This window comes from Neofelis nebulosa, chromosome 6, assembly GCF_028018385.1.
Source record: "Neofelis nebulosa isolate mNeoNeb1 chromosome 6, mNeoNeb1.pri, whole genome shotgun sequence".
NCBI lineage: Eukaryota > Metazoa > Chordata > Mammalia > Carnivora > Felidae > Neofelis > Neofelis nebulosa.
In genome coordinates, this window is record NC_080787.1 from 24,068,295 (window position 1) to 24,085,502 (window position 17,208).

Consider the following 17,208-nt stretch of genomic DNA (forward strand, 5'->3'; position numbering starts at 1 on the left):
TTCAAACTATTTTAGTAGCTTTTTGAATGTAGAAGGGTGACATGGCACGGTTTACCTCATTTCCAAATGCAAAAGCCCACAAGCTAAAGATTGTTCTTATGGTATCTGTGTATCTTTATCCTGGTGGGAAACCTCCATCTTTCAACTAGGAGGCATCTGTGGCTTGACTCGAGGGAGAGTTCATAGCCAAGAGCGTGGCTACTTTCCAGAGAGGCACAAGAACAACATCCGTCTAACAACCACAACACTCTAGTTGACATTTTTAAAACATTTGAGTGTGACACTATTTCATTTTAAAGCTTAACACTAGGAGAAATGTAATCTAATCCTACGTGTGGCGCTATCTGCAGGTAAGGAAGGCCTGTCGGGCCTTCCCTAGGCCTGCCTCCTTGTAGTGTCGAGCTCTCACTGACAAAGAGCCATTTCTCCCATCTAATTTAAAAAAAAAAAAAAAAAAAGACAATAATGAAGTGTAACTCTTACAACCTGAGTATGTATTTACATTTTTCTCTCTTCTGGCTTATGCAGGTCACGTGGTAGGGAAAGGAAATACTCTGAGAAGGAGGGAGCTTGTATGGAATTTCTTTGCCAGCAGAGTGACCAAGGTCATAATTCTATAATGCAAAATATTCATAGCATGAGCTGCAAAGTTACTTAGGTGCTCCCAAGGGTGTTTGGTTTTCAAGCAGTTTAGAAGTATTTTGTCCAATGCAGCATGTTAAAATTAGGGTTACGTTAAGAATATTTAATGATCCATGCCTATTTATATTTTCCTGTTTCGGAATGTATACCTTCTTTACATGTAGTGACCTAGGATACTATGATGAAGGATATTATACTTCTCTTTTTCAAAACAAAAGTGAGGGGCGCCTGGGTGGCGCCGTCGGTTAAGCGTCCGACTTCAGCCAGGTCACGATCTCGCGGTCCGTGAGTTCGAGCCCCGCGTCAGGCTCTGGGCTGATGGCTCGGAGCCTGGAGCCTGTTTCCGATTCTGTGTCTCCCTCTCTCTCTGCCCCTCCCCCGTTCATGCTCTGTCTCTCTCTGTCCCAAAAATAAATAAAAAACGTTGAAAAAATTAAAAAAAAAAACAAAAGTGAGTAGAATAATATGTACATCATGTAGCAAGGCATGCATTTGGCTTCATGAAATGAGTACATAACCAAAGCGTGTCTCCGACCCCGGCCCAAGTGCAGGCAGAGTACGTCAGAGAACAACTTCTCAAGGAACCCCTCACAGACTAAAACCTCTACTGTGATGGACTTGCACTGTGGTGTTAAATGACATCCCTGTTGAGTTAGGTGTAAATCTATCCATATGAGAAAAGGTGATTACTGGGCATTAAGTTCAGACAGAATCAATGTGCAGTTCAGTTTGGCTACCTGCTCGTATTCATCAGGCAGTTTTTGTGCTTCATTTGCTTTGGCGGTATATATTTATCTTTGCCCTCATGCATTCCTCTGTTTTCACGTTATTAAATACTTCGTATGTAATCAACACAGTGCACTAAACAGCAGTCAGGGAACCTTCAAGTCCTCAAATAATCCCACAGTATTTTGTTTCAGTGTAAGCCCAACTTTAGTTGTGGCTAAGTTACTCTAATTATAAGATCTGGTCTATCGTAATTCCCTTTGAGGAATATTACGTTGTTCTCCCTTTGTTAAACTGCCAGTTAGTGTGGCTGTTTATTGTCATACCAGTGACTCATTGCTTTCCTAAAGTGATTTCACTAGTAGATAGCAGTCCCTGTGAGCAGACTGTTGCTCAAGATTTTGAAAATCCTTTGTAGGGTTATCTGTTGCCTGACTATCAGATTGTTATCAATTAAATTACATTTGTTCTGAAGTCTGCAACACCAGTGGAGGTATGTCGTTCTTTTAGGAAAGAAAGGAAAAGTAAAAGAAATTGCTGTGGTGCTGTCCAGGAACACTAACCATAAAGATTGTCCCAGGGGTTGCATGGTGCCAGTCGGAAAGATAGCAAACCAGCCTTACAGCCTGATCTGGAATGGGTCACTTAAAGTGTTTCTCATGTGTCTTCATGGGAAATTAGTGTCTAAGAATATTATCTGTTTGGCTTTGAAGTTCAGGCTAGGTATAGAGAGCCAGTATAAATAAAAAGGAATGATTAGGTAGAAAGAGTCAAGCATCGTCACTGTAGACACAGTGGCATGTGGGCCAGTGAGAAGCAGGAAATGGTGACTGGAAAGTCGCATTGTGTTTCCTGTTGCAAGAAAGGAAAAGCCGACTAGAAAGGGATGCTGTAAAACCAGTGTTGTAAGTGAAGTGGCCCAGGGGGTCCCATCTAAAAAGTTCTAAAAACCTGTAAGGTTACTTGGGGGGTGGGGTGGGATCTGTTTTGTGTTTGTTTATTGTGAGTTCAGAAATAGAACGTCTACCAAAAATGTAGAAGAGAGCTAACAAATCGATCAGTCATAATTTTCTCAGACTCAGGGGACAAACTCTACAGTTTAAAAGGAGGGTAAGTGGTAGCCTGGCCTTTTGGAAAAGCTCTTGTGTATTTCTGTCACTTGAGGTTTTTTGTTTTTTGAGAGAACGAGAGAACGTGCACTTGCGGGCAAGGGGCAGAGGGAGAGAATCTTAAGCAGGCTCCATGCCCAACGTGGAGCTGGATGCGGGGCTCGATCCCACAACCCTGGGATCATGATCTGAGCCGGAATCAAGAGTCAGACGCGTAACCGATTGAGCCACCGAGGTACCCCACTGGCACAGTTTTCTGAGGGAAAATGAACAGATTCACATTCTCTGAAATAGGTCCATCTTGTTGGAATAGATTGGAAATGTTAGAAGAAGGTTTAGAAGCTCTTGGAATAGAAATTATTTCATACCATCTGCTGATAATCTCTATACTGGAGACTCTAAATGTGAAAGTTTTAAGTTGGAGAATATTGGTTTTGCTGTGTGTTATATTTTATTGTTATTACTTTAAATAATTGTCTGAGTAGCAGCATTAGCCAGTCCTCCATGATAGCAAATGCTGTTCTGAAATGTAAATAGTAAACAGACATTGCCCTTTTGACTTACGTTTGGAATCTGATTGAATAACTTGAACATAGATCATAGATCAAACAAGCACTTTATTGTTTGGAAATGCTTTCTTCTCAGTGTGTTTTAATTCAACCTGAAAAATAGCATCTCACACAGTGGCTGAGTGGAGACTTTTAAATGGAAGTTTTGAAAAGAGTAAATTGTAAGGAAGCGGTCAGATTTGAATCATATATTGCAGCAGCTAACACAAAATTGAGTTGGAGTGGAACTTGTTCTGTTTGCTTTAACCATTGGTAAAGAGGTTTGCTGAAGTTGATTTGGAGTTTACATACGTATGTATGTGTGAATGAATGAATGAATGAATGAAGAAAATTCACCCCCCGTCTCCTGTTAGACTTGCAATTATGTTTAGTAGTGGTTGAGCTTTTTCAAAACCTTATATTTGGGGGGCACTTGGGTGGCTCAGTCGGTTGAGTGTTGGGACTCTTGACTTTGGCTCAGGTCATCATGATCTCGAGCCCCATTTCAGGCTCTGCACTGACACCACAGCGCCTGCTTGGGATTCTCTCTCTTCCTCTCTCTCTGCCCCTCCCTTGCTCACGTGCTCTCTTTCTCAAAATAAATAAGTAGACATTTAAAAACTATATTGGGGCGCCTGGGTGGCTCAGTCGGTTGAGCGTCCGACTTCAGCCCGGGTCACGATCTCGCGGTCTGTGAGTTCGAGCCCCGCGTCAGGCTCTGGGCTGATGGCTCGGAGCCTGGAGCCTGCTTCCGATTCTGTGTCTCCCTCTCTCTCTGCCCCTCCCCCTTTCATGCTCTGTCTCTCTCTGTCTCAAGAATAAATAAACGTTAAAAAAAAAAAAATAAAAAAAGTAAAAAATAAAAAATAAAAACTATATAAAAATAAAGTCTATGTAAAAATTTTTCTTTTAAATCTTACATTTTCTTTTGAAGTCACTGGTGAAGTTCACATATGGAAAGCATTTAGAAAAAGAACAAAACATTAGCTCTTTTACAAAATGTTTTTTACCTTTTGAAACATAAACTGATAATTCAGGTTATTCAGCAATGTTTATTTCCCTCCTGTTTATAGACCAGACAGTTAGGAATAAGATAATTCTTCACATGTGAAGCCATGAATTCTCTTGTAATAAAAAGTACCTTATATATATAGATGTGTATATATATATGCACACACATATGTATACATGTATATGTTTATATATACATGCCATAGACTAATGATATTGTAAGTGAAACAGTTATAGTAACAGATTTCTGATAACTAGATTCAACCTTACACTGCCTTAAACAAGATGAATATGTTTTCATCATTTGTGTAGCAACTTATATGTACGGACTTAAACCTGAAACTTAAATTTTTTATGTAGCAGAGGCAGAAGATTCTCACTGCTGATAATCTAAGTAAACTGAGCCAACAGAGATGGACTTTTGAGACTACCCAAGACAATGTTAAAAGATCAGATATTGATACAGTAGTATCCTCATGTCTACGGTAAAAAAGGAAGGCAGGATGATTTGTATCGGTTTTGCTTTTTTAATTGCCTTCTAATAAATATAAAGTGGAAATAATGAGTTCAGTTAAACATCTGAGAGAATATTATGTGACTGCCTTTTAATTTTATCAACATTATTTTATATTCTGCAATAAAGTTTGCATACTAGAGTGATTTGTCCTCAGTTTTGTTGACCCAGGCAGAATATTTGCCTGTAGACACAAGTATATGCTAACTTCTGAACAGCCCCAGGACAGCTCTCTCACTAAAAGTGCCTTCCAGTAAGCAGACCTCTAATGGATTTGAACCACAGGAGGCTTTTTCCCTTGTGTAAAATGTTCTAGTCAGTTTTACAGACACTTGTAATATCTGAATAAATGTGGATTCAACAACAGCAAAAGGAACCACGCTATCGTAAACATGGGCCATGGCTGTTAGTTACTGGCCCCCTGGCTCTCTCTTTACCTGACAACTCTCCTTGATTCTAGTTTAAGATTTGGCTTAGAGAAAAGTCGTTGAGTCACCTACTTTGGAATTTGAGCCCAGTGAAATGATAGGACCGACTGTTTTTATTACGTCTTTTTCTAAGGAGATCTCTGGGCATTCTTGTAGCTTGACAGGAAATTGTGTGACCTGCTGCACTCAATGGAGATAGAGTTCAGCTTTGTGACAAACTTAATTGAGAAGGTCTGTTCATCTGAGGCACATGCCACTGGAAATAGCCCTTCCTTGTATTAAGCAATAATCACTTGAAATTAAGTGGGTCATTGTCTTCCTGAGTACAGTTCTTCCTCAGAGTTAATGAAAAGGAAGTGATAGTCTCTCTCCATCTCTCTCTCTCCCTCTCTGTGTGTGTGTGTATACATATATATATATGTGTGTGTATATATATATATATGTATATATAGCATCTATATGTATGTATATATATATGTGTATATATATATATATATACACACACACACCAGCCATCTATTAATGTGCGTGTATATACACACATGTATTAGAGTTTACATAGTATTCTCTTGTTAAGCATGTTAGATCCTAATAAACCTTTCTTTTAGATTTGCTAAAAAAAAAAAAAATATTGTGGAAAGAACCAAGGTCTTACCTTTTGGGAGCTATTCTCTAACTTTCTCCTGTCTTCCTTTCCAGTAAAGTTAAAAACAAACTTTCGGCCTCCAGATGCTGGGTTAATGTAAACTTTTCATTTGTTGAAAATTTGAGACTTCCTTAGAAAGCATATCTGGTGTTGAACTGAACATAAAAGCATTAAATAAGTGGCTGAAATTATTTAATCCTATCCAAATATATTGGCTTTTGAGAACTGGGGTTTTTTTTCCCCCCCAGTTTTTATCTTTTAGTCAAATGGTATTGATAATTGTTCTTATGTAATGTCTGTGTTGTGTGTGTTTTTAATCTCTATTTAGGTTGACCTGACAGTTCAAGAAAAGGAAAAATATCTTAATGTGTCTCGCTGGTTTTGTCACATTCAGCATTACCCAGGGATCAGGCAACATCTGTCCACTGTTGTCTTCATCAAGAACAGACTATATACTAATTCCCACTAGAAGCTATCCATGACATACAGAAGCGTGGTCACAAATATTTTAAATGGAAAGTATATTCCGGACCAGAGGACTAACGTAAATTGATACGCAGTCATTCTTTGTTTGCTGAGGTTGATAGAATAAACTTATATCCGAATGTTTTCTGTCTTCTTTAGTTGAAATTTTGCAGCTTTTATATGTAAAAATTCAACTGTCAAAACTTTGAGTTGAGATCAAGTTATAAATTACTTTGTTTTTATAGATGAAACTTATTTTAGTATATAAACTTGCAAATCAGTGGCTTAATCTCAAGAGAAAAAGTAGTCCTTTCAGTGGCTGACATATTTGACTATTTATTGACCTCTCCCTCATATTTTAAAATTCATTTTCCGCTTATGGATATTTACAGTAATTTGTTTACTAAAAACTATAATAAATTGTGCCAAGGATACAGAAAGGGAAGACAGATGGATTTGTTTTCAAATATTTATGCGAGCCAGTAAATGCGGTTGAAAAAATCTTTTTTGTTTCTTTCTTTCTTTCCTGTAGCCAGTATTCATTGAGGTGAAACTAACTACTGAACTGCCCTGGAGGGAGCTGGAATAAGATACATTCATTGGAGTTAATGGTTCTTTTGTTGTGGTTGGGCTTATTGGAATAGGCAGTGGCTAAAGACAAGAAGGGAAATTCTTGCTATCCCACCAATTTTAGGCCTGACAACTAGTAGGTTTTTCTGAACTAAGAGCCAACTCAGGCTGCTGTTGAAGCGCTGTAAAGAACAAAGAGGCACATTATTAACAGATCTATACATTTTATAACTTACTTGCTGGGTAAATAATCAATTACTGAGATCTAAAGAACTTATATTTCTAAATAATAAGAAAAATAGAGCCTTTGAGCACTTACTGTTTAATACTGTTATTTTGGTGCTGATGCTGAATCTAAGCGGTATACAGTTCAAAGGTCAAGTGAAAAAGATTTGGGAAATATATAGCCCTTTGGTTGAGTTCTTTTATCACTTACTAGCTTTATGACCCAAAGCAAATCAGTTAACCATATTTCCTTATCTATAAAAATAAAGATCACTCTCACTTACAAGGATTAAATGAGGTAATATATGTGGAAAAGCCTAACATAGAGCCCATGTCTATCAGTAAAATTTTCTCTTTTTGTTTGTAAGACACCACCCCCACCCCCCCCCGTGCCTCCATTTTTGTCCTTTATGTTACTAAGTCAGATTTAAGAGGCCAACTGTGGTGAGTACTTTGTAAAATAGGACAATTTTTATAGGATTAAATCTCAAAATGTATTGCCCTTAGTAACATTTTTAATTTTATAATACAGCCTTTAAATTAGAAACTATAAACTTGTATTTGCACACTGAGACTAGAGGGCTCAAGTCAATCTTGGGAGTTCGTATGTGTGCCATAGAGGCAGACCCAGTCTGTGACATTTCGTTCAAACCACCACCCCAGCTGGGTCTGCCACAAGTATTCCGTGTCATGTTTTACTGCTGCAAATTCCTCCTTCCCCCCAACACTTCTCTCTTCTGCCCCCGGAACTGCTGGGGGAAGTAAGCAGGACAGACAGGATAGCTGAGAGATGGCTACGTAGCTTTCCCATTCCAGCCATTTCCCTCGTTCCCTTCAGGGTTAGGTCAGTTGTAAGGAAGCGGCAGGAGGACCCCTGTCTACCTCTTTGCCGAATGCCCCCTCCTCCCACATCTACCTCTTGAGTCCTTGGTACCCTTACGTCTGCTAGTCAGTTCTTTATGTAGGTGCATGGCATTGCTTCCACCGGTGTTATCTGGTGCTGCTAGGTACCAGGACTTTCCGTCACTAACTTGGGTCTTAGAGGATGAGAGAATGGCAGAAATGTAAAAGACCTGGCTCCAGTAAGCAAAGGTCAGATGATGTTCTCAGCATCTAAAATAGAAACAATTCGGGGCGCCTGGGTGGCTCAGTCGGTTAAGCGGCCGACTTCGGCTCAGGTCATGATCTCACAGTCCGTGAGTTCCAGCCCCGCGTCAGGCTCTGGGCTGATGGCTCAGAGCCTGGAGCCTGCTTCCGATTCTGTGTCTCCCTCTCTCTCTGACCCTCCCCCGTTCATGCTCTGTCTCTCTCTGTCTCAAAAATAAACGTTAAAAAATTTTTTTTTTAAATAAATAAAATAAAATAGAAACAATTTATTTCCGTGTAGAAATACTGCAGTGCCTCCTAGGTCATTTCTGTCAGGTACTTCTCTGCCAGAAATGCCCGTCCCATCTCACCTGATACTCTCTTCAGTATTCAACTATGTCTCGTCCTCCTGAAAGTCAAGTCGATCTTGACTGACCCACCTCCCCCTACCCCTGCTTCTGGCAGTTGACATTCTGGTACCATTAGGATTCTGTCTCTCTTCTGCCAGACTGTTAATTCCTTGGGAGCAGAGACTTGCCTTACATATCCATCCCTCAAAATAATGACTAGCACGCAACAACAGACGCTAAGCGTATGTTTGTTGAAAGACTATAGTATTATTTTAAGTCCATTTTGTACTGACCAAGAAAAGTCTAAGGGTGAGTTGCAATTAGGTACAGCTGTAAGTAGCAGAAAAACCAAGTAACATCATGAAAGTGGTTTGTTTCCTCTCATGTGAAAGAATGCACACAGTCCACAGTTGGTGTCAGGCAGGCAGCTGCCATCTTTCTGCTTCTCGGTACTCAACAGGTAGTTTCCTTTCTCTCAATTTACAGTCCAAGATGGCTACCAGAGCCCCAGACATCAGGGTCCATGATCAAGAACCAGAGAAGGGGGAAGAAAGGAAGGGCAAAAAGACGGTCTTCTCCCAACTGAATCAACTGAAGGACCTTTCCTGGAAGCTTTATTCAGCACTATCTGTTTACATGTCTGGCCATCTGAGCTGGGAAGAAGGCCGGAAACCTAGTTCTCTGTCCCACACATTGTCATCCAGAATAAAATTGGTGCTCTGACAAGAAGAAGGGGTGAAAAAGGATACTGGGCAGACAGCTAGTATCTGTCACAGGAAGTAGTGTTTAAATGGGGAAATACCTTCTGAGTGCCAAAGTGTAAAAGAAATTTTATTAGTAAATTGTTGACATTCCATGGATCATCAATTTGCAAACAATTAGAATACAGTAAGTACTTTTCACTGACCACAATTTCCATGGTTCAGAAGCTATTTCAGAATTCTACAATACTCAAGAGTTACCAGGAGGGTCTATTAATGTACTTTTAATAACAATAATAGCTAACACTTTTTGAGCGTTTAGTATGTAGCAGGCAGACTTCTAAGTGCTTTAAGTGAATTCACTCCTTTAATGATTATTCTCTTTTTTGCAATTAATGAAACTGAGGCACAGATTTGTTAAGGAACTTACCCAGGATCACACAATCAATATCAAGGAGCTGGGGTTCAGACAAAAGTTTGGCTCAAACTTAACCTATAAACTATTTTACCCGTGGACCAGTAAGTTTCTGCTTAAATCAACTTGAGAAATCAGTTTTTACCAACCTTAGGGGAAAAAGCTGCCCTCCTAAGCATTGGATAAAATAAATGAGTAACTTCAAGAATAAATGAGGTAGTTACACATTCTGAATATGCTTAAACTCATAGATTTGTACACTTCAGGTGGGTCAAATGGGTAAACTTTGTAATATGTGAGTTATAGCTCAGTAAAGGGTTTTTTTTTGTTTACTCTAAGGCTGGAATCATAGGGGGAGCCTGGGTGGTTCAGTTGGTTAAACGTCTGACTCTTGATTTTTGGCTCAGGTCATGATCTCACGGTTCTTGAGTTCAAGCCCCACATCAGGCTCTGTGCTGACAGTGCAGAACCTGCTTGGTATTCCCTGTCTCCCTCTCTCTCTCAAAAATAAATACATAAACTTAAAAAAAAAAAAAAAAGAATGGAATTACGTATCAGCCTCACCATATAAGACCTTGAATAAGTCACTGAACATGAAATTCCTCTTAGGAAATAGAGATGAAAATTTCTGATCTCATTGTTTAATTTGCAATGATGTATAAAAAGTATATTGTATAGTGCCTAGCACACAGAAAGGGATCAGTATAATCTACTATGGAAAATTGTAAAATCATAACCTACAATTTTATAAAGTGAAATCCTTAATCTAATTCTTAAGTCTTTTCCCTTCTGCTGTCCCTGGGACACCTGTGCAACATGAGCCCATCTGAGAGAAGACAGTTGGGCAGAGCATCTTATGATTTTGGAAAACATGAATTTGTCGTATTACTTACCAACTTAAAAATCTCTGGTCCTTACATCTTTCAAGCTGTTCCAAAAAGGGACCATACTATTCATTTTGTTTTGTTTTGCTTTCTAAAAGATCAGTGAGACTCCTTTAAAAGAAAGTGGGGCAATCTTTGTGCATGTTATTTCTTCTGAAGAGTGTATGCCCCTTTCCAACCATTTTCTTTGATTCACAAAAGCCTGCATCACTGATCATTCGATAGTCCCTCAAATATTTATTTAGCACCTACTATGTATCAGAAACCGCTAGTTCCTGAGGATGACAGTGGCATTAGTGCTTACATTTACAATCTAGTGGTCTATGACCAAATTTCTGAAACAGCGTGTAAAGTTTCTTTGAGAGGCTGCCATCACTCAACATTGTTGGAAAGTAAATAAAAACAATCAGGTACCATTTACTGAATGTCTACTATGTTGCAGACTCTTTACTAGACACTACACATTCAGATTATCTCATATTAAGAAGTTAGGTTGGGGCATAGGCCAATCCACATGCTAACCAACACCTCACTTAAACTGTCATTGGAATGAGCAGGAATTGTACAATTTCAGTCAGAGGACATAGTCTGCCACCATAGTCTGTTACAGGGGTTGATTTGACTGCCCTGAGTGGACACATGGCCCTGTCTCCATATTCCACATGCAACTTTCAAGAACAGATAAAAAATTTCAAATAGGGAAGGGTCATTCTTCAGTCAAGAATCCATGGATTTTTCATTCATTAAAAATGAACACTGGTTTTAAAACACACAGATATAGTAGGACTGGAGGCAATTTCTAAAGGTCATCTGACTTTAGGCACAGTTATATCCAAAGCTTCCAGATGTCATGAAATATTTTGTGCAATTCTGTGGTTGTAAATCTCAAGTAGCTGTTGTCTCAGTATGGTAGGAAAATGTAACAGAGCTTCAAGAATGACCTAATCACCTATCCATACCTGACTTTCTGGTTGAAACTCCACTCCCTCCTCATCCAAATTCAGAAATAAGATTATTGCACTTAACAGAGGTTCTTAACAGATATGCGGACATTCTCATTTTTACTCCTTGTTAAATGGACGTCCTCCATTGGCTCCACCCAACTAAATGTGAAGCCATAGTTAACTACAGTCAGTGAGAAGCTCATAAGGTTTTCTGCAAGGATGAAAGCAGGAAGGTAGGAACAGAATGAACAGGAAGATCACCTCCTGCCAGTGCATCATATGAGAGCCCTGCTAAAAGTCCTTCCAGAAAAGCCTGAAGATATGTTGATAAAAATTTAAGCAGACCTATCATTGGGAAAGAATAGAACTCTATTACAATCAGGTACAGGTGCATCCCACTGTAAGATCGAACACGCAACTATTGGACAAGTAGTCAAATTAGAATTATTGTGAAGTATAGCTTTTTCATTTATATATATTTTTTTCATTTAACTTCATTCCTTTAAAAAAAAAAGTCAGATGTTACCTGAACTTTGATATTAATCTAGCTTTGGCAGAGATGTGGTGGTTTAATGGATTAGAGCATTTAGCTTTTTACCCCAGAGAGCAATATTTCTTCTTTCTCTCCATAATTAGATAATCTGCCCCTACCCATTACCAGGGCACTAAATTTCAAGTTCTCCATACACCTGAGCAGGCTGCTACATATCTGGCCATCTTAATTTTAGTCTTGATTTATTGAAGCTGAATTACATTTCTAACTTCCTGGAGCTCTGGGTGAATTTTATTGCAAAAGCAATGGGGAGAAAGTTACCATCATATATCTCTCTTGCTGGGCAGAGCTTTTAGGTACACAAGGGGCTCTGTATCCCACTGCTCCATGTCTTATATGCTGAATTTATAACACTTTGAAGCCCAGCTCTAGGGTTACATACAGGCATATCAGAGATGAGATGGGGAATTTGATTTTGCAATAATGATTACTTGTTGCTGAAGCCCACATTCCTGCAGGCTCTGCCTTTATTCCCAATACTAGTGGTGAATAAAACCAATTCCAACTGCTACCTAATCTAGCAAAACTCATCTTTCACTTACGAGAGAGGCCAAAAGAAGGTAGACGGGAAGTCAGGAGCATTTGAGATGTTGGCTAGTTTTACTATTACGTCTCAAGGATTTCTGATTCCATTATCATGATTCCTTTAGGAATATTTTAATCTTTTAAACTTTCATTTCTTTGTGGGGAGAATGAAAGCTTTGCATCTTTTCCGGCCTGGTGAGTTAATGTGATGGCTCATTCGTGCTGTCTCTTCCACTTCAGAGAGACTGGGTCCCTAGGGCTAGCCAATTGTATTATGGATCCCGCAGATTTGGCTTGCCATTCCTGCTGAGTGTCATCTGCCCTCAGTCTTGTGGTGGGTAATTTTTGTCCTCCCTAACATCATCTGCTTGAGAAATTCGTGCCTGGCAGGCCTGTCTGTCCAAGTTAAGCTTGAAATACAGTAGCCACACAACTAATTTGACAAGGCATAGCTCTAAACAATAAAGCCACAGGCTTGCTTTGACCAAGACCACAAACTTCCAGCCATCTGACTACCAAGTCCCAAGTTTCTTTGGTGCAGTCCATGAGCTAGTCTGTTCATGTCATATAGGCTGTCCTTCCTCTACTGCCTCATTTTTCCAGACCTTCTACAACACACACACCCTTATCTTAAAGTCAGTTAAGAGATTTTTAACCCTCTGGTTGGCCTCATCCACTTGGCAGTTTCTAACTGTTTTCAGCATTTGACTTGAGCCCTGTCACTTGGATAAAAGAATCTAAGAGTTGACTATCCTTGTCAGAAGTTTGGGGAATGCATGATAGACATTGCACTAAAGCAGTGGTTCTCAGACTTTAGCGTGCGTGGTAAATCACCTAGGACTTCTATACAAGTTGCTGGGTCCCAATCTGTGTTTGCGTGGTTCAAGAGGTCTGTTGTGGTTGGCCCTACCCCGAGGACCCCGGTACGACACTTGTCCAAAGATTGGGTGACAGTAGGCATAGAGCAGCCTGGTCACTCAACGATGGGTGCTTTTGTCCTTTGGCATGGCTGAGTCTAATTTTCTGAAGGTGTGGCCAGCATGGTGATAGAGCACTCTACGTTCTGATCCATTGGCCCTATCACAGGAGCACGTCCCTCTCGTGGTGGCTCTGCAGTAAAGCACCACATGCACTCCAAGCAATGTATCTACACCAGAAGCATCCATAGGGGCAACAAGCAGGATTCAGTACAAGACTATGGAGTGGCTGTCCCCCGGAAGGTGGTGGATATCAAAGCACAGCATGCTGCTTCCACCAAATGGCCTCTCAAGCCTGGTGTGCCAGGTGCATTCCCAAAACTTCATGAGATGAAGTAATATTTACCATCTTACCTCAAAAGACCCTCTAATCTTTCCTTCTCCTTTGCTTTCATTCGTTTCTTCCATTTTTAATTGTTTTCATCCTCCTCAAAAATAGGTTAGACAGAAGAGGATAAACAGTGATGTCAACAGAGAATGTTCCAGAGGAAAATCTTGTGAAATAGATATAATAAAAAGCAAAATAGATTTAGGAAGTCCCCCCCACCCCCCAGCGATGCCTCTAAGGATGGGCTTATACCAAGGAATGAATTTCAGTGTTGTTCTCAATATGTATATAATTAAGTGCTCATTTTATTTCTATTTTCTAATTTTCATAAGATTCAATATGGATTTAGCAAATACTACCCCAAAGTCAGAACTTTACTCCTATTAAATTAACATTATTTCCATGATTTAGATATCTTAACTCTCATAAAGCACAATAACTGGAAAAATCCTTTTGTATTTATATGGTCTGAAACTGTCTGATATTGAGCCTCTGGAAAGTGATCTTGGATCCTGTAAATATGAAGGTGAGAATACCTGCTCTTAAAAACACAGAAGTACTTAATGTATGATTCCATGCATATAATATTTTTTAAAAAGACAGAATTTTAGAAATGGAGGATATATTATAGGTTGCCAGGGATTGGGATGGGGACAGAGAGGAAGTTGGTTGTGGTTACAAAAAGGCATCATGGGCCGTCCTTATGGCTTTGAAACTGTTCACTATCTTGACTGTGATAAAATTATATAGAGCCAGAGGTGTCCGAGTGGTTCAGTTGGTTAGGCATCCGACTTCAGCTCAGGTCATGATCTCACAGTTTGTGGGTTCGAGCCCTCGTCGGGCTCTGTGCTGACAGCTCAGAGCCTGGAGCCTTCTTCAGATTCTGTGTCTCCCTCTCTCTCTGCCTCTCTCTCTCTCTCTCTCTCTCTCTCTCTCTCTCTCTCTCTCTTTTTCAAAAAGAAATAAAAACAATTTTAAAAAATTTTCAAAATTGTATAGAGCCAAATACACGCACACTCTCTCTGTCTCTCTCTCTCTGTCTCTCTGTCTCTCTGCCTCTCTCTCTCTCTCTCTCACACACACACACACACACACACACACACACACACACACACACACCATCAATATAAGAAAATGGGAAACCTGAAAGATTGGTGAATTGAATCAATGTCAATATCCTGTTTGTGATATTAACATTTGCAAACCATTACCATTGAAGGAAAACCAGGTGAAGTGTACAAGGAATCTCTCTGTATTATTTCTTACAACTGTGTGAGAATCCATAATTATCTCAAAGTTTCATTTAAGAATACAGAAAAATCTCATCAAGCCAGACAGCAAGAGGTAATACCAGACCTTTGGCAGGATGATATAGGGTCCAAGCAGCCCTAATCCTAGCTGAAGTTTCCCGATGCAACAGCACTGCTAATGTGACTCTTTTCTGACTCCTTGCTATGAACCTAACCATCCCAGAGAACAACATAACTCAGTAGTAGGTAGAGCAATACAATCAAACAGCTGGAACTTGTATCTACAGATTATAAGCAACAGAATTGCAGAAAAGTAATTGTACAGTATTTTAATATTGTTCCCTCTGGTAGATTGTACCCTCACTGAGAGAAGGAAAAGGCTGAACGGTCTTGCTCACTGCTATATCTCAGCTCCTAGCACTTCACTTGGTACATAGAAAGTGCTCACTACATGCTTGTTAAATGTGTTGGAATGAAGTTTACAGCCCATCTGCCCTTTTAGAGGTCAAATGGCTTCTCTCTTCCCTCCTTCCCAATCTCCCTTCCCCACTCTCTGCTCACCCATGTAAATGCATGCAGAGAGACCAAGGTTGTTTCTGCCACACGCAAGCTGGGCAGTCATTTAACCTCTCTGTCTCTCAGCATCCTCATCTGTAAGATGGTAATAATAACAGCAGTATCTGCTTCAAAGGACTGACATGAGAGTTAAATGAGTTAATATGTGTAGAGTACTTACAACATTATCTGGCAAACCATGGTTGCCACGTAGGTGTCTGTTCAATTGCAACACAATTCTGACACTGATTACCAGAGTTAGCTTAGACCCCACAGGTAAAGGACACCATCCTCTACAAGACTGCCCTTACTTCAGACACCAGGCACAAGCTCCAGGTTCCCAAGCTACCCATGTTAGCTGTCTACAAATTTTGGAGGTGCCCACTCTATCCCCTCAGGTTCAGTAATTCACTAGAATGGTCCTTGGAACTCAGGAAAGTACTGTACTTAGGATTGTAGTTCTGTTGTAAGGGATACAAATCAGGACCAGCCAAAGGAATACATGCATAAGGTGAGACCTGGGAGGGTCCCAACAGGAAGCTTCTATATCCTCCGTATACCTCACCCTCTAGGCACATCAGGGGGAGATTGCCAAGTAGGAAGCTCACCAGGGCTTGTACAGGTTTTATTTGGGTTTCATTACTTAGACATGGATGCTTGAATCATTGGCCACGTGATTGAACCCCCTTGCCAGGACCCACCCCCCTCCCCCCAGAGGTCAGACTGATATTACATGGCTCAGAGCCCCAGCCCTCTAATCACACAGTGGTCTTTGAGCTCCCATCCTGAAACCATCTAAGGGCCTTTGAGAGTCACCTTGCTAGCATAAACTCAGGCCACCATGACTAACAAAGTTAATATCTAAAGTGAGATATTCCAAAGATTTAGAGGTTATCTCCAAGGAACCAGGAACAGAGATCAGCCAAATCCTTTACTATACACCATAAATAAAGTTTACTGAGTTGAATAGGTGGAGGGGTAAGGAAGGGAGCGCTCAAAGGGAAGAAGCAGAAATATTCCTGGCACAGCCATGGCACAGTAGAAAGACCCCCTAGCTGACTGGGCTTTGCTGTATTGTAATGCACCAGCCTGGTCATCTAGGCTGATGGTCATGGACCATCTGTCCATGGTTCCGCTCTTTGGTAGCTGTGGTGTCATCCTGTGGGAGTACCCGGATCATTGTAAGCCATCTTAAATCCTGTCGATGACAGGGAGGGCATAATTGAAACACACAATTTAATGGATTTATTTATTTACTTACTGTTTCTCAAAATTGTATTATTTCTCACAGAATTCATTATTTCTCACAATACAGATCAGGCAGCTTTCTGGCTTCATGTGGTGGTATCAGTTTCACTGCAGATGGTGCACCTGCATTCAAAAGGCTGATGGTCGGGATGAAGGAACCAAGAATGGCTCCCTCATATTTCTGCGGCCTGGTGCTGACTGCTTGGTGCCTTAGTTCTCACTCACACAGCCACTCTTTACATGTGCTGTCTCAGTTCTCAGGGCAGGAGACCCTGGACTTGCTGACAAGAGAGCAAAAGTAGAAACCACCAGGTGTCTCAAGGGCCTAAACCGGCACAGCATTTTTTTCCCCACCATGTTCTATTCGTCAAAGCAAGTCAAAGAGCCAGTCCAGATTCAAGGGGATAGGAAACAAACTCCAGGTCTTGAGGGGAAGAGAGAAGCATGTTGCATGTGTACACAGGGAGGGAAGGAATCACTGCAGTCATCTTTGGAGGCTCTCTACGGT

At 40.4% G+C, this 17,208-nt stretch overlaps 1 protein-coding gene across 4 annotated transcripts in view; it reads left to right on the top strand.

The window, feature by feature from the left end:
• The window catches only part of EEF1E1 (eukaryotic translation elongation factor 1 epsilon 1), a 41,814-nt gene that overhangs the window by 15,500 nt on the left and 9,106 nt on the right, over window positions 1-17,208 (top strand). Inside the window, exon 4 of one of the 4 annotated variants that reach the window (XM_058733058.1) lies at window positions 8,807-9,058. The exons of 1 other annotated variant lie outside the window; for it this stretch is intronic. In XM_058733058.1, the coding sequence (XP_058589041.1) occupies window positions 8,807-9,043 (237 nt within the window). In that variant the 3' untranslated portion in view covers window positions 9,044-9,058. Of the gene's footprint in view, window positions 1-4,396; window positions 5,365-5,952; window positions 6,230-8,806; window positions 9,059-17,208 lie in introns of those variants that run through there. 2 more of the 4 variants (XM_058733061.1, XM_058733059.1) reach the window with 2 other exon arrangements.